Source organism: Chaetodon auriga, chromosome 23, assembly GCF_051107435.1.
Source record: "Chaetodon auriga isolate fChaAug3 chromosome 23, fChaAug3.hap1, whole genome shotgun sequence".
In the NCBI taxonomy this organism is placed as follows: domain Eukaryota; kingdom Metazoa; phylum Chordata; class Actinopteri; order Chaetodontiformes; family Chaetodontidae; genus Chaetodon; species Chaetodon auriga.
In genome coordinates, this window is record NC_135096.1 from 1,250,109 (window position 1) to 1,271,677 (window position 21,569).

General features: G+C 41.3%; 1 protein-coding gene across 1 annotated transcript; it reads right to left on the reverse strand.

Annotated features, from left to right (window-relative positions):
• Nucleotides 1-46: 46 nt before the first annotated feature.
• LOC143315907 (uncharacterized) lies at nt 47-3,195 on the reverse strand. The gene is made up of 7 exons (XM_076723471.1): nt 3,038-3,195; nt 2,536-2,764; nt 2,056-2,221; nt 1,870-1,952; nt 1,592-1,771; nt 1,363-1,470; nt 47-349 (listed from the first exon to the last, which is right to left on the reverse strand). Exons 1-6 carry the CDS (start codon nt 3,187-3,189, stop codon nt 1,462-1,464), a joined length of 819 nt encoding a protein of 272 aa, XP_076579586.1. The 5' UTR covers nt 3,190-3,195; the 3' UTR covers nt 47-349; nt 1,363-1,461.
• Nucleotides 3,196-21,569: the final 18,374 nt, after the last annotated feature.

Below are 21,569 nucleotides of genomic sequence, written 5' to 3' on the forward strand. Positions count from 1 at the left end.
CTACATTACTTGTCTTCAAGGTTCCAAACTGAGCAATGTAGTTGTCACATTCTGTTTGAATGACAGGCCCTCCAGCTTCACTCAGGGAATGTGCAAGGCCACCTAAATGCTGCAGCCTGGTGTTGGCTGCATTTACTACAGCATCAACTGTGAAGGTGGTGAGATCAGCCTTCCAGACAGACACCTTAAAGCTTTGTGACAGCTCGATGCTTAGCCTCTTTCCCTCATGTGGTGGGATTTTTTCAGAAGGTTTATCGGAGATGGATCCACTTCCTATGTCTTCATGGGGCCCCGGCACAGATGACGTTGGCTGTTGGGACGATGGATCACTCTGTGCTCCAAGCGGACTCTGAATCACAGAGGAATCCACATATAGACGATTTTAGTACAAAGATAATATGTTGTTTAGGTCCTTTATTGTTTAGTAAATTATTTATTTTTCTTTCTTTTTGTAATCCAATTTACTTTCTTACAGTAATGCATTAGTCAAAATTTTTATACAATTGACCTAAAATATTTGTTTCACATAAAAATGTGGTAGGGAAATACGAATCATAGCTTCTACAGTTAGGGTTGAAGATGTGCTTCCTCAGTGTGTATTTTAGTGTATTTGATCGTGCCTGTTTGTTCATGTGAGCTCCAGTTTCTATGCTTGATATTTGATTATATCTACTAAGGAAAGAACTGCATGACTATTATGAGCCGTGTGTTAAGATGAACTTTTTTCATAACGCATTGATTAGAATATGCATTAAATGCATGTGTTGTAGTAAATGGAAATAGTCTCATAAACATTTTTTGGAGATACAGAAAAGACCTGCATATATGAAAATTTAGAAAAAGATGTTTTGCTAATATTGACAGTCCATTGAGTCTGGCTGTTTGTTCTTCCCTACTATTTTAAAACACCTCCAGAAACACAACTTCCTCTCTCAATGTAATTTTCTCATGAAACGAATGCTACACAAAGCATTATTGGTGATTGAAAAAGACAACATGGACCTAGCTGGCTCGTCTACACTGCCTCCATGCTTTACAATTTCTTTTCTGATTTTACTGATCAAAGCTCCTCACGGTCTGGCCACAAGTCCCTTGGGGACCACATTGTTACAGCCACAGAGTGTGTGGTACATTTACATAAAAGAAATAGGTGCAGAATAAAAACTAAATGAACGCTAACATTTTTCATGTCACAACATTGTGTTTAAAAAACTGGCCTTGTTTGGTGTGTGGCTATTCTATTTCGTTTCTGTTTTTGACCTCATTATTACAACAGTACTGAAAGGAAAAAATGAATGAAAACAATTCTTTTTCTTCTTGGACCTTTCCAAAGGAAAATCCAGCATTGAAATTACTGCATACCTTCTTGGCTGGTCTTCTGAATGGGAATGGCTTCTTCAGGGCTGTCACATATTTCCCCCTCTTTTTTTGTTTTCGCTCCTTCCACCTCTCCCTTTCAACTCAGAATCTCTGCAGAAAGAATAAATATTTTTTAATTGAAGCAGTTAGCAAGAACATTTTTTGCTTTCACAGTGTGTGTACACAAAGAATCATTAATACTTCCATAATTAAAAAAAATATATTTTCATACCTTCCTGCCCAACAACCTCTTGGAGTCTTCAGAGTCCCTCAGCAAAGCGGTGTGGCTGCTTTGGTACTGCGACACAAAGTCATCCAGTCTTTTGAGCCGTTTAGAATGGAACCTAATGTGTTTTAAGTCCCACTGGCTCTTCTCCATAATGCCCTGTGTTTTGTTATCCGCTGATATGTTCTGAAAGGAATCACACATTCATATATATGTTGATGACATTAGCAGCCAAATAGAATATAACCTGAAAAACATTACATTTCATGTGACATTCCAGTTACCTGTCTTTGGATTCTTTGCAAGGCAGCATAATGCTGGGAATAATCCTCGTATGCCTTGGTATGTCCATGTCGTCCAAGGTCACCTTTGGAATGAAATAAATGACGAAAAGTTTTTTGTTATTAGCTCAAAAAGTATATATGTATATGTATACATCAACAACTTGAAAATTGTTAAATATGACTGACCAAGCATTATCCCAGTCCACAGTCCAACATATGGGAGGATGTATTTGGTGAGGTGAATCATCAGGCCTTTGCAGTAATACAGGTTGGCCTCACCTTCCGTGTCCAGTGGTGCTTTGGACACCACTTGCCTGTAGCGTTTTGCAAAGTTGTTGCTGCCTGGTATGTCCTGCAGTTAACCGTAACAGTGGCATTACTGGTGTGTTTGCAGACAGTCTTTACATGCAATGACAGAACACACTGTCTCAACTACTCTCTCCCACATATTTAAAAATTATTTCATTTATTTATTATTATTATGAATAGAACGATTATTCCACAATGACCATGTCCGACAGTTCTTTTTATAATTCTTTAGCCAATGTCACGATAAACTTGAATTTATTGTCATTCCTTATTTTCTGCTTTAAATACAACTTAATTGTTTGTGTTTTAGGTCAGGTAAATATCAATGTTATTGTACAAACATAAATATACACTTACCCTCAAGTCATCCTTGATAAGACTGGACTCGGAAGTGTCATCCAGCTGTACCTGAGACCTCTGAAGCCATGTCTGGAGGTTTTGAAAGTGCTTCTCCACATTAGCAGCACTAGAAGGACTACTGAAAACAACAGCAGCACTTTGCACCATGTCATCCAGTTCCTCCAAAGTGCTGGCTGTTGTAAACAGCCCAAAAATGTGCATGGCCAAGTGGTAGTGTTTGGGTGCACTGCGGGGTATAGACAGAGAGACAGAGGGTTAACCTTTGATTAATAATTTAAGAATGTATTTAAATGCAATTAATGTAATGTGATTTGTACAGTATATCTAACCTTGAACTTTGGATATTGAAAAAGACCACTCTTTTCTTAGCAAAACATTAATAATAGAATACATTAATGTTACAGTTTCTGCTCTTTTTCCTATGCAGATTGTAAAGTCTCAATCATTATATCTTAACTGTGACATTTTGCTGACATTATGACACTCTAGTTATGCTTACTACTTTCTGCACATCTCCTTTGCATTCTTCATTACATGGCTCAGGCACCGATGAAGGATGGGCACAGCAAAGTCTGCCTTGGTTCCTTGACCATTTGCTATTCTGTAGTAGTGGTTGATGGCGTCATTTAGGCTCTTCCTTCCAAAAGACATAGATATTGCCTGCATCAGCACCATTGACCCATCACACATAAGCAGGATGGGTGACTTCCTGCCCTGGCGACACATCCGTTAGGAATGCCTCAAGGAAGTAGGTCACTGAGGCTGTGGTGTGGTCGCAGGTTAAATATGTTGCAACTGGAAAAGGAGACTTATTTTTTGTTGGATTCCGAACCACTGTTTCATAAACATAAAAAGGGGGAGACCCCTTTTCTTTGGTCTTGATGCTCCCCGTAGCATCAAGATAAATGATGTCCTCTTGGCATCTTTCTTGATATATTGCGATGCTTTTTGACGACCACAGCATCACACCTTTGGGTTCGAGGAACACCTTCTGCAATGCTTGGTCCGCCGAACTTCCTCTTCTCTCCAGCATCAATTGCAAACTAATGTTCTCATTGCTGTGTAGCCGACGCCTCTGCTTGAACTCCCTCGAGATGTTCTTCAGTACCTGTGGGGTTGGCACTTCATCGCGACAGCCAGATTGCAGAACATCCTCATCAAGTTTACTAATTCGGTCCAGGTACAGTTCTTTTGGTAGCTGCCTTTGTAGGTCCTGGCCGACTTTAACTCTTTCTTCAGCCCTGACAGGTCTTCTTCTAAGCTCACAATAATTGTGAAGGCTCTGCCCACCCTGGAATTCCACTTTGGCTTTAAGATCTATGTTGATTTCAATAGCAACTGTAACTGTAACTGGACAGTCTTCAAAACTGCAATAACCCAGACAGTAGAAGTGGGGGCCTGATCTTGTTGAGCGCAAAGCCTTAATTTGGTGTCTTTTGAAGGCAAAAGAACAAAAAGGATGTATGCTCCTCAAGCCTTTTGAAATAATATTTGTCCAATTCAGTCCTCTGAAGGTTCTTTTGTTCCTTTTTTTTTTTTGGAGAATCTGCCAATCTTTTTTTTCAACAAAGAAGTAGGAAGGATTGGGGGGCAGTGCAATTCTTATAAGACCTTTGCTGTCGGAGCTGCTTGTGGTCACCTGAAAATGAAATGCACTATACTAAAGCTTTTGAACAACATACTTCTACAAATTTGGTAGGTATCTTTTTAAGGAAATTACTAACAAATCTAATGTCTTTTAGAAACATTTTTTATAAAAACTGTAGCATGTTTTCCAAATCATTTTCTGAATTTCTTAATTACATTGCATTTGGATTTCTCTGTGCTTTTATCATTTTCTATATCTTTGAAAATACTTGACCTGCATTTATATATTTCATAATTAAACCAATGTAGGTCAGCCATGCCTTACGTTGCTTGAAGGGAAAACACAAATTTAACATTACTTGGTACAAAAAACACAAAGATGTACTAACTTCATCATATAAAAAACATGATAACTAGACACAAAGATGTACTGACTTGTTGTGGAGCTGTAGCCTCATCTTCATCAGTTCCTGGACTGCTGGCCTGGGACTGGAGAGGGGCTGTGGTCAGCTCTGGCTGCTGCTTCAGTGGAGGGGCAAACAGAAAGTTTAATATATAGAAGTCTTAAGGGAATCTTTGAATGTTGGAAGAAGAAATGTACACATACTTACCTCCTGTAATTTGTGACTTTTGAGAAGTCTCAGGCGGTTTGTGGTAGTGTTTGGAAGACCAAATGCTTTACACATTTGTCCCCAAAAACCCTCACTTTGTGAGACAATCTTCTCAAACTTTACCCCGTTTTTTTGTAGATATTGTGCTTTTCTGACAATATCCTGTGTTTTAATGATTTGAGTTTTGTTCTATAGGGAAAAGCAACACAAATCATAATAAATAACATATTAGGACTATTCTTACGAACACGTGTGCCATATAAAGTGGAATAATAAATGTACTTACCCCAAACAACCTGAAAGTGCACACTCTGTAGAAAAACAACACACATTTGTTGTTAGGATGACATTACATGTGTCTATTTAGTCAAAAGTCAAGATCTAACCAAACCTAAATTAACAACATAAACACATACACAATTGACTCAGGAATATTAAATAATACATAAATGAATTGTTGTTCATAATGGACAATATGAACACTTAAACAATTTGAATTAAGTCTTCCCTAAATGTGTAGAATTTTTTTCCCCCAAGGATGGAGCCAACAATGATCCTCGATGTTATTACATGCTGTGGTCACACTGGGGAAGAGTCATTAAATCTCTATCAAACAAAAGAATCAACATAAAAATGTAGCCTATGCAGTATTATGGAATGTGTAAAGACTTTGCACCCCTTTATACAGGCAAGCTGCACACACCAGCCCCCCCCCCCCGACTGAATGTGTAAAGACTTTGCACCTATTGCACATGCAAATTGCACACATTTGCTGCTATTCCCAACCATTGCAACACTATTACACTACTGCTGCTACTTTTGCTATGATCATCTTTGCACTAAAACCAACCTCCACTTATTACCACTGCTGACTACAACCTGAGAGGATACCTCACAGTACAATACTCCTCATGCACAATGTGAAACACCTACTGTACTCAGAGTCTTGTCTTGTCCTGTTACGTCCTCATGTCGTTAGCACTAGCTATGGGATAAGCCCTAAGCTACACAACTTATTTATTTAATATTACCCTAGGGTTTAGATTCTTTTTTTTTTGTCCTGTTGTCTTGTTGTCCTGTCGTGCTTCTGCACCTACTGTTGTCTTGTCTATGCCGGGAAAGTGCGAAACGCAATTTCAATTCCTTTGTATGTTAAGTACATGTGAAGAAATTGACAAATAAAAGTGACTTTGACTTTGACTTTGATTATCAGGAAGATCAAATTATTTGTAATAAAGAGTAACTGCTTGAAAAAAAAAAACATTACAAGATCTCAGTATAATTAGCCTGAAACACATTTTCTCTCTTTGGTAGAATACCTGTCTTCAGTCATGGCTACTTGTCAAAGGCAAAGCCAGAAGTGTAAATAGCTAAACCATTTTTTGAAAACTGTAGCCTACTCACCCTTGCTCTTTTTTCGGCATCTTCTCTCGTCCTTCTCTGTCTCTCCACGACGCAGATCAAATGTTTTTTTTTTTTGGATCGATGTCTGACGTCACGCAAAGACGCAAAGTGCACGACCACAACAAGTAGCAAATAGAGAGATTTTAAAATAGAATGTCTTCTAGAATGTTTTAAGGACTAATTAGATTGTTCAGTGTTGAACTCTGAGAGACACAACATAACGCTCCGTGAACGACAAGTGAACTTGGGTTTTTTGGGGTTTTTTTTTTTCTTAAAGGTGCAGTACCTATGGAAGCGCGTTGCATTCACTGGATAAAAAAAAAATTAGACACCTTATCTCATAATTACAAGACCCTGATCTCGTAATTACGAGAAAAGATCTGGTAATTACGAGATCTTTTCTCCTTTCATTTGTGTCACTGTCCGTTTGACAGTTAGTTCGGCTAGTTAGGGCTGGTTCAGGTAGCCCTAACTAGCCTAACTAACCAATTTATAGCTAGGCCTATGCTCTCTTAAAACCCTTGGCTACAAGGGGAACTGCAGATGTTTTTATCCCTTCTTTAATCATTTTTCATTTTAATTCTTTTTATAAGCTTAGGACACTTAATGGTGCAAATAACTATTAAAATCCAAATAAATTGTGTTGTCATTTTTTAATAGGGACTTAATTACGCCCCCAAGGCCTGCGTGACCCACAGAAAACTGCCTAATTAGTTATTTATGTATTTTACGCTTCTTGTCAGGGCTCACTCTCCCTTGATGACAATAGTGCCTGTTTTATGTTGGGATAAAACTCTTCCTCCTCCTAATGATGGCAATTGTATGTTAAAATCATTATCCAACTTTTTTGTCACAAAAAATGCAATGTCTTTCAGCACCCACTGCTCAAAATCACTTAAAGTAGTGATTTAGAAGGATTAAATCGGCCAAACTAATTACCACCGCTGCTTTAGAGGTGGGACAGAAGCCCAGTAGTCTAAAAGTTACGATTACTTTGCAGAAATCATCCTGCCTCATTAGCAGAGAAAGGTGTTGTGATTGTCATGATAGGCTGTTTAATTGAGCCTGGCTGGTAGAGGGGAGATGGTTTGCTGTTGTTTGTCACTCAGGCCCTATTGTCAAGGGATGTGACAGGTTTAAAAGGCCATTAGTCTATTTATAAGCTGCAGTATATTTATTACAAGCTGTCCGGATGGAAGAGACAAGCGTGTTCGTTTCTTTGAGGGAGGAAAAACAACAATGTACTATTTAGGCTAACTGTTTATTAAATTGGATCATTAGGAGAACCTTGCACAAGGATCTTCTCTGTTCAGGAATTCACAGTCTGCAAGCAGTTAGCTGTAACCACTGTCCCAGAAAACAGTGAAACCAAAGCGTTAAATAAACTTTTATCACTTCGCACTATGTGTGTGTGTAATTAACCCTTATAGGTCAAAACAGGTGGGGAGTGGCTTTGGTTTAGACTTAGTTCTACCATCGTTGGTGCACACGACTGGCCCTCCTCTTCAGTTCGGGACCTGCAAAGAGAAACTCTTCCTGTCTTTGCGCTACTCCCTTCATCTTAATTGTCTCCTGGTACCTGGCTGTTCCTGGTTTCAAGGCCATAAGCTGAGTTTCTAGGTGATACAGTAACAACTTGACCTTAACTATGTTTCGTGAGCATAGGGTCAAAATAAGTTCTTTGGTTAAATAGACCTGTTTTTCTCTCCAAGCATAAGGGTATAGGCCATATGGATTAAGCTTTTATTATTTATTTAAGTGAAAGCATAAACAATAAATCTTTCAAGTGTCCTGGCATTACTCTCCACTGTGTTAACCCTTCGTGCTTCATGCTTGACTCCATCTTAATCATACATCAGAACACTGCAGCTCTGTTAGCACAATGCTGATAACAGCTTCACATAAGCAGGACATTCATATTGATTAAGAGTAGCTTTATTTAGAGGAGTAAACAACATGTACTCTGCTAATTCAATAATCATCAGTGAGATATTGATGTTCTCTGCTAATTAATAATGTTCAGTGTGGGAAGATATAAGTTTTCAGTGTTGATTAATAATTTCTAATGAGGTAGCCTATCTGTGTACAGTGTTGTCAATCTTCAGTATAAGCACATTGGTTCAGTTTTACTTATCAGTCAGCAGGAAGCGGTATTAATTTCAATCAATAAATGTAAGAATTTAGTTTTGAAAGATAATTTCACACTAACAAAGCTATCATGTTGGGCATTTTGTATTCAATCCCCCAAATGGGGGATACTGCTGCTACTTCTAAAAATAATGACAAATAAAATAAATAAATGCATAGCCTTAATAGAGAGATAATGCCAAATGGCACTCAATTATAGCGAGTAATATTTTATTTCGAAATGACGTCATAACTGTCCATGACTGATTTCAAGCCATTTTGGCCAATCGCTGAAATAATAGTAAATATTTTCACAATCATTTTAAAGATGAGAAAAAAAAATCTTGCTCACAGACCCACAGGCCCAGACAACCATTTTTTTCAGATTTCAGTGAAATATGAAAAGTCAGCGGGCTTTTATTTTGAAAGGCCACATCAGACTGACCTGGTTTTTGCTGGCTGTCTTCTTGAGGTGGAGTACTATCAGTCTGAAGTGGAACGCTTGAATAATAACGGGCAGTTTTTAAGAAATATGAATGTTAATGTACATGTATTAAATTGGAATATGGAAGTTCAATGGGCTTTTATTCTGAAATGCCACATCAGACTGAGCTGATTTTTGCTAGGTGTCTTCTTGAGGTCAAGTACTATCAGTGTGAAGTGGAACGGTTGAATAATAACGGGCAGTTTTGAAGAAATATGAATGTTAATGTACATGTAGTACAGAGACATATGACAATTCAGGGGGCTTTTATTCTGAAATGTCGCTCTTGCCGCGTTGTTTAGTATATACGCGCACCACTTTTCCAAGTGAGGGCTGGCTTGACCAAACGTTTCAACCTGAGGGCTGGGTTGCACAAGCTCGAAGCGTGCTGTGTGGCCCCGACTTCAGCACCACGGAGAGCGACGGTGTCATTTTGAAGTCAATCAAACCAAGAGAACAAAAACATTAGGCTACATGGCCCCTAATAATAAAACACCACAAATTCAAAGCAGTTCAGCACCGCAGATAGCGACCACAACATTCCGACACCCACTTGAACTATTTCAACTAATGAGAGCACAGTAGGCTAATGTATCAACAGCTATAAAGTTTAGTAAAACTGGCACGGCGGCCCATATGTTCACATACAAACACAAATTCAATATGAAGTACTAGACCTACTCACCACTATTTGAAGGGCATACGACGAGCCTTGCGCTCCGCGAACTCGTCCACGATGCGCCGTATGTCCATTTTCTTTGCTCTCTCATTCTCTATGAACAACATGGCAAGTACACTCCTGTCCCACTGTGCTCCTCAGGTGGTTTTTAAATGAGTTTCAATTTGGAGAATGAGCGCTCAGAGGTTGCAACGGTGACGGGAAGAGTCAAAAATAAAAGGAGGGTGGTGCAAACCTCACTGAACGCAGAAGTTACTGCTGGGTGGTTGACAATGAGCATTTTTGCCAGATCCGCAACAGACTTTTGCTTTGGTATCTGGTCCATGAAAGAGGTTCTAAAAGAAAGCTGGGGGTGATGTCCCGATTGTAGTGCTCACTAAGCCACTGGGCAGCTTGGTATAAATCCTCATCCCCTGCTTTCAGCAGTGTGTTGGGGTGAATTGCCTCAAACATCTTCACAGTTCCATTTAAGCTGGTGAATCCTTGGGACAGAATCTTTGGGATAGGTAATCATGGTTATTTGGATTGATGACCTAATCATTGCAGCAAGTGATGAAAATGCATTGCAGCTTGTGAAAGACATGCTTACAGCAAGGTTCAAAATGAAGGATTTGGGCAAACTCAGATATTTTCTTGGCATTGATTTTAACCAGAGTGACAACTGTGTGACAATGTCACAGACAAAGTATGTTGAAAAAATCCTGGAGAGGTTCAACATACAGGATTGTAAACCTAGATCCACACCCTGTGAACATAAACTGAACTACGCGGATGATGCAGCACTGATGAATGATGACACAAGATACAGAGAGGCAGTAGGAAGCCTCATCTGTTTGATTGTGTGTACCAGATCTGATTTGAGCTGCATTGTAAGCAAATAGTCAAAGTACTTTACTGAACCTACCGAACAGCAATGGAGTACAGTTAAGCTGTACTGATGTATCTCAAAGGCACAATTAACAAAGAGTTGTGCTACAGGAAAAGTGATGAGAACCTGGGTATACAAGCACACAGTGAAACGGATTGGCCTGCTGATGTCACTGATAGACAAAGTACATCAGGTTATTGTATAAGCCTAACGAAGGGTGGCACTTTAGTGGCATGGAAAACCAAAAGAAGCCAACCGTAGCACTGTCCAGTTGTGAGTCAGAGTACAATGCACTTGCTCAAAGCCTCTTGAAAAATCTGTCACACCTCAAAACATCTGTGTGAAAACACTTGGAAATTAGTAAAATCAAAGTGAATTCAACAAAATCCTGAGGTGAATCCTGTATGAGCTCTCAGGTCAATCCAGCAACACCTGGAGTGAAACCTCATCCATATAAGGACCTGTGTTCCAAAGCCCTGGTCCACTCCTTTGATACGTCACAAAGTGGCTTTGATCTATCAGAGATGACATCAACATTCCACTGAGCTCAGGCCTTGAGGGAGGTCATTGGTTTCCATAGCAACAATAAAGACAATATTGAAGTCCTCATTGACAACTGCATGTAAAATGGGGTGGGACTTTAACGCGTTAATTACGATTAATTAATTACAAAAAAAAAAAAAAAAAAAAGTGTCAAAAAAATTAACGCATTTAATCGCACTTTGCGCTCCAGACACACGTTTGTAAGTGCACGAGTTCCTGGTCCACCGATCACACTGATGCACAAGACGCGTCAGAGCTAGGGTCGTTTCACAATAGCAAGTACGCCAAGGTCGGACTTACGAACTTGGCAGTTCGGACTTAGCAAGTTCGACCTGGGAGTACAGTCTCTCCAGGACGGGAGGACGCAGGACGGTCATTCTGCAATAGGGACGGCAGCGTACTTGATGACGTTACCATCGCAGCTCGTCTGTTTGTGATGACTGCTGACTGAGATAAGGGATGAGATTAAATAGATCCTGGAATTTAGCCTGGTCTGGAGCAGGCTAGCTCCACAGAATAAATCTCCATGGTAACTTATCCCATAACATATCCCACTTTCCACTATCCTGCTTTTGTGCAACCGGATCACGGATAACTTGAGCCAGGATAACCAACATATCCCGGCTTAATCCCTTATGCTAGTTTTGTGCAACGGGCCCCAGATCAACGCTCAAGTTAAACACAAACACGGACAAAGCGTCATCGTGAAGCAGCAGCAGCAGCAGCAGGAGGAGGAGGAGGAGGAGGAGGAGGAGGAGAGAGAGAGAGAGAGAGAGAGAGAGAGAGATCGGCTGGCGCGCCGCTACCCGCATTTATGTCCCGCTAATGGTGCTGATTAGGAGCCTCGCTGCAGGTGCGTGACCGGAAGAAGCGGGGACGTTACTGTTAGAATACAGCGGTGGTGGGGCAGACCTAACCTGCCGGTTACATATAGAATGTATCCAACACCTACTCTGCTCTGTCCAGCATTAGTGTTTCATAGGCTGCTCTATTCAAATATGCTGCAATGACAAAAAGCACAGGACTAATGGATCACACTGACATGGACAGACAGACAGACAGACAGACAGACAGACAGACAGACAGGGACAAAGGTCAAAGCTCTAGGTGTTAAAGGAGTATCTCATTGTTCTTTAGCAGTGGGTCCCAGACTTCAACACAGATAAACTGTTGTGTCCGTAGTCACTTGTCTCCATCTAGTGGACAAAACCAGCCATTGCACCCACCTTAGGAAGTAACAACGACCATTAGTCCTACACTTACAAACCATTGAAAAGCAGTGATTTTGACCTCAAATCAAATGGAAATGCAATCAATGGAACCCAACGACTATTGTTAGCAGAAGTAAAGTTTTTTATTTTTTATTTTTTATTTTTTGTTCTATTCCACAAAGGGCTGAGTGGCCGAAGGTTTTCTTTCGAGCCGAGCAGCAGCACAACAGACTTGACTCATTTCATCACCTGATCCCAGTCTTCAGACAGCTGATTGGTCAGACTGCGTGCTCTTGATCGGTCGAAGGAAAAAACCTGCAGCCACATGGCCCTTTTTGGGAATAGTTTGGACGTGCCTCTGGTAGAATGAAATGCATTCCGTGGCACCTGCCCCCCTTTCTCTCTGTCTTAAGCATTTACTTTTTTTTTTTTTTTTTACTCCTTCATTTATTTGTTTGTTTGTTTGTTTGTTCTTGTAGCTGTTTAAATGATTTGTTCATCCTCATGTCTGGTGATTACAGTTATCCATATATCATTATTCTCAAATAAATGAGTTTAAGAAAAGACAGTGCCTTTGTGTTTTTCACTTTTTTGTAACCCTTTCTATGTCAGTCTTATGTTGACAAGACTTCAAGGAGTGTAGTGTAGAAAAAATGTTTATTTAAAACATGACGGTAAACAACAACAACACAACAACAAATGAGTGAACAATGTAGTATAATTTTTTCCAACAGATATGTGAAGAATTGAGTTAGTCACTGTAATCAATGGTAGTTTTTAGCAGCAAGAGTTGTAGGCAGAAGTGTAATAGTTCATTTGCTTGAAAGCATCAGAGCAATAGAGAAATGGAGAATGGGCATGTGTAGGGTTGAGATGATGACGCTGTGCAAGGCTGACACTGCGCAGCAAATATCAAGAGATCATATGAGCAGATGTCTGCATCATGAATCTTCGGTACTTTCCATGATTCTGCAGGTGTCTCTGCAGCCAGTGTTAGCTGGTTCTAACCGGTTTTGGCCGGTATTGTCTGTAACCTTGCATAGCCCTGTGTGTCCTTATATAACCTTACTGTGTTCAATCTATATTACGAATCTGTCATTAATCATGAAAAGATAACAATGGTGTAATTTCAAGGGAATAAGAAGAAAATAAAAGTACCTACAAGCCCAGGCTAGTGGCCAAAAGATAACGTAATGGTCTAAAAAAATAGAAGAATCATAAGAGAAGATGCCCCAAGGGCGGGGGTGACCTTGAGCAGAACTGTATAAAAGGCAAGCACTGACTCTTGTAAGTTGGAGAACTTCATTGGAGTTACACCTTGTGTGTCTCTGAGTGTTTTCCCCTTTATTGTCGACAATAAAGTTGCTTCTCAGACTTCGTCTCCTGCAGCCTCTTTTTGAGCAACATATCAGTGATATGTTGCAGATCAAATTCAGTTGTCCGAGAAAAATGCTCAAAAAGAGGCTGCAGGAGACGAAGTCCGAGAAGCAACTTTATTGTCGACAATAAAGGGGAAAACACTCAGAGACACACAAGGTGTAACTCCAATGAAGTTCTCCAAAAATGCAAAGAAACATGAGATGAATAGACATATAGGTAAAGACTCAAATCACTTCTGTGTATTCCCTTTCGATAATCAGTGTGGTAGACAATTATTCAGTAGCTCTCTTTGGTCAAGGGTTACAATGGGCTATTTCAGTGCAGGCAATAGTGATTTCAGGTAGCACATACATGAATGGAAACATGACCTTATAGACAACAGAAATCCATTCAGAATATTTTAGTCAGCAGGACTTGGTGGAAATTCAGGACTGAGCCGATTAGGGGAGGTTGGAGAATCTTCATGGGGGTCTTGACTGAACCGTCAGCTGCCATCTGCGTCTGCCCATGGGATGGATAGGGTAGGGGAGGACGGATGGAACCACTTGGCATCTGCAGGTCATGCTGCCAGTCGGCTCTTGGACGGTCAGACATCTCCGTCTTTCTTAAAAATGCCATCTCCTGCACACGCATAGTGTCGAGTAAAAACTTTGACATCTTCCTCACTCCTTGCGGTTCTGGTGTTTGTCTTTCCTCCTGAGGGGAGGCGTAGCTGTCCCTCTCTGGTTGTCTTAGGGCGGCGTCGCCGTCCCTGTCTTTCTGCCTTCCTGGGCCGGCAGGGTGGCTGTGCCTTCCCTTGGTGCTTGATTTGGATCTCTAGCTCTGCAGCAGTGATTTAAATGAAACCAAAACTCTCTTACCCTCGACTTTTAGGGCAGTTAGGATAACCTTATAGGGCCCCTCTCGTCTGGCTTCGTTCCACTTCCGTTTGAACACCTTCACGTAGACCCAGTCACCAGGCACAATCTTTCTCAGTGGCTCTGGGATGTCAGCGTTCCTTTCCTCTGAGACAGCTTTTATCAGTAGGAGTTTCCTGCATCAGTACCGCGCACGCGTATCCTGCTTTTTCTTGTTTGAGCCTAGGTGTTCTACTGGGGTCGTATCTCAAATCTTCAGATCCGTCTGCAGCAGGGGTTTTTGTAATGTATCCAAATTTCCCTGTTTCCCACTCTACCCTTCTGGGGATGATGCGTATCTCCAGTCGTGGATCTACTGCAGCTCTGTGTCTCCCTGCTATAGTCAGATTTTCGGGAATTCCTAAAAAAGGACGCAAAGGGAGAGTCACTGAAACAAGTGGGTTATTACACAACACCTCTAGCAGTGTTGCCAAAGTGCGTGGTGTCCACAAACTTCGTATCACTCTTTCCCACGGTACTGAAGGAAACTCCTCTTTAGTTTGAGCCAAATTAATAATCCGTGTGATCAGCCACAATTTCAGGTTAATTTCTTGTTCAGTTTGCCAATTTTCCACTCTGTCTTCATCAATGTAAGTTCGTTCCAACCAAAAGTGTGTTCTGATGCCACGAGTTTCAATATCTCCTGTGCTACTTAAGTGCTCAGGTGTTACTATCTCATCTTCACTATCACTATTTTCTCTCTGTTCATCCATCCACCTTCTCTTATTATTTACTTAAATTTTCTTTCTTTTCTCATTAACTTATTTTTAATATTACTATTACTTAAGTGGTTATCTAATATTGATCTTACTATTTCATTCTATTATCTCTTATCATCTAGGTGGCATTCAAATCTTCCATTATTCTCCATATGATGCCGCTGAGAAATAGTAAAAATCCTAGCAGTGTCAAAATCCCTAAAATAATATGCCCAATTGATGACTGATGAGCTATTTGCTGCAGGTTTTCAATTTTGAATCAGAATCAGAAGCAGAAAAAGCTTTGTTTGCTCCTCCTCTTCTGCTCTCTCCCTGGAGTAACTCAACTCCGAGGCCTCTGGTGTGTGTGTTACTCCACAACTTTCTCTCCTGTGTGTGTGTCTCTCGACTACTCTCCTCCTACGCATATGTGTGTGTGTGTAGCTTCTGCACCTGCACTCTCCTCTGTGTGTGTCAAGGTCGCGTGTGAGAGGGGAAGAGGCCAGCTCACCCCTCCCTTCGCCTCTGCTTACTTTTCTCCTTCTTTTTTAACCCCTTCTCTCCCGTAACCGCTTCAGAGCTCTTATTCTCCTATTTTTCTGTAACTCCTTTTTTGGTTCTTTTTTACATTTTCTCTCGAAATCACTACCTAGTGATTTTGTGCACTTCTTTACTCTCGCTTTTCCTAAGCGAGGTAGCCACTCAAGCAGGTGGCTGCTTGCCTCATTCTGGGCAGCGGCGTGCTGGTCAATCAATCACCCGTGCAGACCTATCTATTTCTAGACAGCGGTATCCATGTTGACGACCCACTGGTGTTGTCAAGCATTTACCCGTTCAGACCTCTTCTAGTTCAGAAAAGCGGTATCCATAAATGTTGACTACGTCGACGGCCAGACAACCCACCCGTTCAGACCCGACTAATTCTTTTTAGGCGGCGGTATCCATGGGCGTCTGACTACACATAAGACAGACAACTGCGCCTGCTTTGACTTGATATACTCTTATCACACAGATCTCCCCGTTACACACGATCCTCAGTCTCATCAATCTCCCATCTCTGCACGCTCAATTCACTTCCCCAACATGAACGGCCTACTTCTAGCCTTAAATCAACGTCTAAGGCGCTTTAATACCTCGTAAAGCTTCATTTACTCCTTTCCAGATCTGTGTTGGTGTTACATCTTTACCTCCCAAATTCACTTCCTCAACATTGGAAAGGCGTTTATCAAGGAAACTGTCAACTTAATAAACCTTCTCACTACGGGGTCCGTGTCGCTTTCAATTTCTGAATATTCAGACTTATCTCTACTAGGGACGTTTGCTCTGTTAGCTCTAGCCGTCCCTGTTCAATACCAGCCAAATTAGTCCTCCAACAAACACCAATGATGCAATCAACCAGCATGCAATGCATATATTAAATATGATTTTTTCACACTCTCCCCACTCATTCATGTCCGCACCATGGTTGTTGCTGAAGCACTAAGACAGACACAGACATATACACAAACACAAAGCTTAAGCAGACATAGACAGACAATGCCTCTCGGCTGCCTCCCGCAGTTATTAAATACTTTGGTGAATTTAGAATAGGTTAGGTTCGGCAGAGGTGGATCATCAGAGGATCATACCAATCACCTGGGCGGACTACTCTCATCACTTAGACACTCTCTCCTAATTTGCAGAAATAAAGGCTCTGCTTACCTTTAAATTTGGTGGGCCCGAGTGTCTGGTGATAAAGCGTAGCCGCCTCCGGCGTGGGAGATCTCCTTGTCCGTATCCTCTCCTGGCTGGCTCGCCACTGATATGTTGTAAATCAAATTCAGCTGTCCGAGAAAAATGCTCAAAAAGGCTGCAGGAGTCGAAGTCCGAGAAGCAACTTTATTGTCGACAATAAAGGGGAAAACACTCAGAGACACACAAGATGTAACTCCAGTGAAGTTCTCCAAGTCTCTCCAACTTACAAGGGTCTGTGTCTGTCTTTTATACAGTTTTGCTCAAGGTCACCCCCACCCTTGGGGCATCTTCTCTTTTTTCTGATCCTTCTATTTTTTATACACCACTACGTTATCTTTTGGCCGCTAGCCTGGGCTTGTAGGTACTTTTACTCTTCTTATTCCCTTGAAATTTCACCATTAGCTTCTGATTGTCACAGGCTCCGTTTTTTAAAAAGTATTTACCTCTTACAATTGCACCATTAACTTCTGATTGTCATAAGCTCTATTTTTTAAAAAGTAAGTATAATCACAATAATCACCAAAAATCAATATGCATTAAGACATAACAAATCATAGTGTGATTGATAACATTGTTATCCTTTCATAGAGTGATGATAGATAAATAGCATAGATTGAACACAGTAAGGTTATATGAGGACACACAGGGCTATGTAAGGTTACAGACAATGCCGGTCAAAACCGGTTAGAACCTACTAACACCGGCTGCAGAGACACCTGCAAACCATGGAAAGTACCAAGATTCATGCTGCAGGCATTTTGCTCATATGATCTTTTGACTTTGATATTTGCTGCACAGTGTCATTCTTGCATAGCATTACCAGCACATAGACTTTAATATTTGCTGCACAGTGTCAGTCTTGCACACTTGCTTGTCACGGATTGTGAGGAAAGGCCAGGACCCAGATGCAGAGTACCAAAAATACAAGTTTATTGTCCAAACAAAGTACTAACAGAAAATCTCCTCAACGGGAAACGCGGACACGCGAAAAACCAACAAAAGTCGCCGTAACGGGAAAAACACTCTTCCGAGGAAAAACAACTGAAAATCACCTCAACGGGGAAAGTAGCAAATAAGAGTCACTAAATAACAAAAGACAAAAACACAAACTAGAGAACAGAAAGCGTCCAGGAGCAGGCTCAAACTGGAGATGATCAAAGTGCTAGGAAAACGTATATCGAATGTCGATCACGGGAGGCAGGAGGACGGCTTGAGAGCAGGCACACGAGTAGCTAAGGCAATACTCCGGCACGGGAGCAGGTTTGGAGCCGGCTTAAGTAGCCGGCTTGATTACGTGATGAAAGGCAGGTGAGTGTGATCAGCCTGCTGCCGAGCCGATCACTCTGCCTCCGTGCGCTCCGTCTAGGAGCAGAGGGAGAGAGAGAAAAGAGTTATTGTCGGGACAGGTACACAGGAATGACAACATGACACTTGCTCATATGATCTCTTGCACAATGTCAGCCTTGCACAGCATCACCAGCTCAACTCCTCTATGTGCCTCTTCTCCATTTCTCCATTGCTCTTGTATTTTTGAGCACATGAACTATCACACTTCTGCTACAATACTTGCTGCTGAAAACTACCATGGATTACAGTGTTTGACTCAATTCTTCACATATCAGTTGAGAAAAATTATACTACAAACCTTACCAGGACATCTATTAAAGCATATTGCAGTTCCAGCCGAACGATTCGTCCCATGGCTAAAGAGGATTTTATCCCCCCCATTGTTGTGTCCAGAATATAACATCGGATGAGTCAGAATGAGTTTCCTGAAGAAAAGTGCAGTGTGCTTGTTGCCCTTTGCAAAATAAAAGAACAGCTTTTCGTTTAGCAGAGTCTTTGAGTCCCCATAAAAAACTGCATGTGAAACATTCCTTAATGATATATGGATAACTGTAATCACCACACATGAGGATGAACAAATCATTTAAACAGCTACAAGAACAAACAAACAAACAAATAAATGAAGGAGTGAAAGAATAAATAAATAAGTAAATGCTGAAGACAGAGAGAAAGGGGGGCAGGTGCCACGGAATGCATTTCATTCTAGCAGAGGCACGTCCAAACTATTCCCAAAAAGGGCCGTGTGGCTGCAGGTTTTTTCCTCCGACCGATCAAGAGCACGCAGTCTGACCAATCAGCTGTCTGAAGACTGGGATCAGCTGATGAAATTAGTCAAGTCTGTTGTGCTGCTGCTCGGCTCGAAAGAAAACCTTCGGCCACTCGGCCCTTTGTGGAATAGAAAAAAAAAAAACTTTACTTCTGCTAACAATAGTCGTTGGGTTCCATTGATTGCATTTCCATTTGATTTGAGGTCAAAATCACTGCTTTTTAATGGTTTGTAAGTGTAGGACTGATGGTCGTTGTTACTTCCTAAGGTGGGTGCAATGGCTTGTTTTGTCCACTAGATGGAGGCAAGTGACTACGGACACAACAGTTTATCTGTGTTGAAGTCTTGGACCCACTGCTAAAGAACAATGAGATACTCCTTTAACACCTCGAGCTTTGACCTTTGTCCCTGTCTGTCTGTCTGTCTGTCTGTCTGTCTGTCTGTCCATGTCAGTGTGATCCATTAGTCCTGTGCTTTTTTCATTGCAGCATACTTGAGTAGAGCAGCCTATGAAACACTAATGCTGGACAGAGCAGAGTAGGTGTTGGATACATTCTATATGTAACCGGCAGGTTAGGTCTGCCCCACCACCGCTGTGTTCGAACAGTATCGTCCCCGCTTCTTCCGGTCACGCACCTGCAGCGAGGCTCCTAATCAGCACCATTAGCGGCACATAAATGCGGGTAGCGGCGCGCCAGCCTCTCTCTCTCTCTCTCTCTCTCTCTCTCTCTCTCTCTCTCTCTCTCTCTCTCTCTCCTCCTGCTGCTGCTTCAGTGTGGTGCTGTTATGCTTCGAAAAAGACAACGATGACGCTGTTCGTGTTTGTGTTCAACTTGAGCGTTGATCTGGGGCCCGTTGCACAAAACTAGGATAAGGGATTAAGCCGGGATATGTTGGTTATCCCGGCTCAATTTATCCGTGATCCGGTTGCACAAAAGCAGGATAGTGGAAAGTGGGATATGTTATGGGATAAGTTACCATGGAGATTTATTCTGTGGAGCTAGCCTGCTCCAGACCAGGCTAAATTCCAGGATCTATTTAATCTCATCCCTTATCTCAGTCAGCAGTCATCACAAACGGAAAACAAAAGTTATTCCACTGCCCACTACACATTGTTATCACATTCAACTAGATCCACTGTCATTATTTAAACATTAACACAGAACATGAGCATCATTAATTTCAATTTTACTCTACAAGATAGAAATCACAGAATCAAAGCATATTATACAACACAAGAATAAATACACATTCAAAGGTCTGTATATAATACACCCCACATGTCTGCACAGTGAAATAAATGCAGGACAAATCCGTACACAACAAATGAACAGACAAATGAATGGATGCAGTATCCTCCCTGCAAGTTTGTATACACACAGTATACAGCACAAACATAAGAGGCCAAATCAATCTAAATTAAAAAAACAAAACAAAACAAAACAAATTCCTCTGCCAATGCAGGCCATATTGAACTGAAATTTAAAGCATGCATGCAGCTAAAATAATTTAACACATATTGGTCCCTGACCAGCCGACCACTGTCGTCATCAGGGAAGATGGCAGGATTGACCCAGTCCATGTGTGATGGCACTCTGGGGGCCCTCTCCTTCCTCAGGCAGGCCACATTGTGGAGGACAACACAGGCCACAGCGATGTCACATGCCCTCAAAGGGCTGACCCGTAAGTCATGAAGACAATGAAAGCGTGCCTTCAGGAGGCCAAAGGTCATTTCAATCCTGATTGTAGGCCTGCTGTGCTTCCTGGGGGTCTGTGTACGGTGTCAGGAGAAAAGGCTGGCAGGCATACCCCCTGTCCCCCAGCAAGACACCAGAGAATTCACCTGTCAATACAAAATCTCATCATCACAACCTCATGAATAGAGTGACATTCTTGACACAGCTGTGATGTAAAAAGTGGTTATTGTGCATTCTTAAGTATTAGTCAGGACACTTACCATTCTGCAAGATGTTCTTGTATTTAATCTTGACTTGCTGCCATGTCCCAGTCATGTTTATACACACACACACACACACACACACTTATATGCTAAAACAACATACATGAGATAAGATCAACTTTTTTTATTCCAAATGGAAATTATCAAGGAGTTATAGAGTCTGATGGAGTTACATTTACACAATTTCACTCACATCTGCAGTCAATTTCTTGTGTGTATGTATTTATATTGTTATATTTTGTACTTATTTTTAGTAGATGTGTCAAACACCAACCTCACCACAACAAATTCCTTGTATGTGTAAAATCGTACTTGGCAATAAAGCTTTTTCTGATTCTGATTCTTCTTCTGATTTCAATTTCACTTACAATTTCAACTGATTCATAATCAGAGTACAACTACGTTTTTGGAGATGCTAATTAACTATTTGGATTGTAATTGTGATGGTTTCAGCGGAGCAGTAAGTGTGTATTTGTGTGCTGCTTACACATTCAGGCGGTCTGCAATACTTTGCCACGCTTCCTCTCGTTGTTTTATAACTGTGGCGGTGTTGCCTTTTTTTAATTTGGTCCTTCACCTCCTCGTAAGCCTCCATGAGGATTTCTGCCTCCGGCGGGGAAAAATACGCCGCTCTAGTTGCCATGGTGAATCGGTGAATCTGTGATCGATGGCGGGGTCTATTTGAAGAAGCCGCGTGCACATACTTATCCAGGATAGGTTTCACCTGGCTTGATGG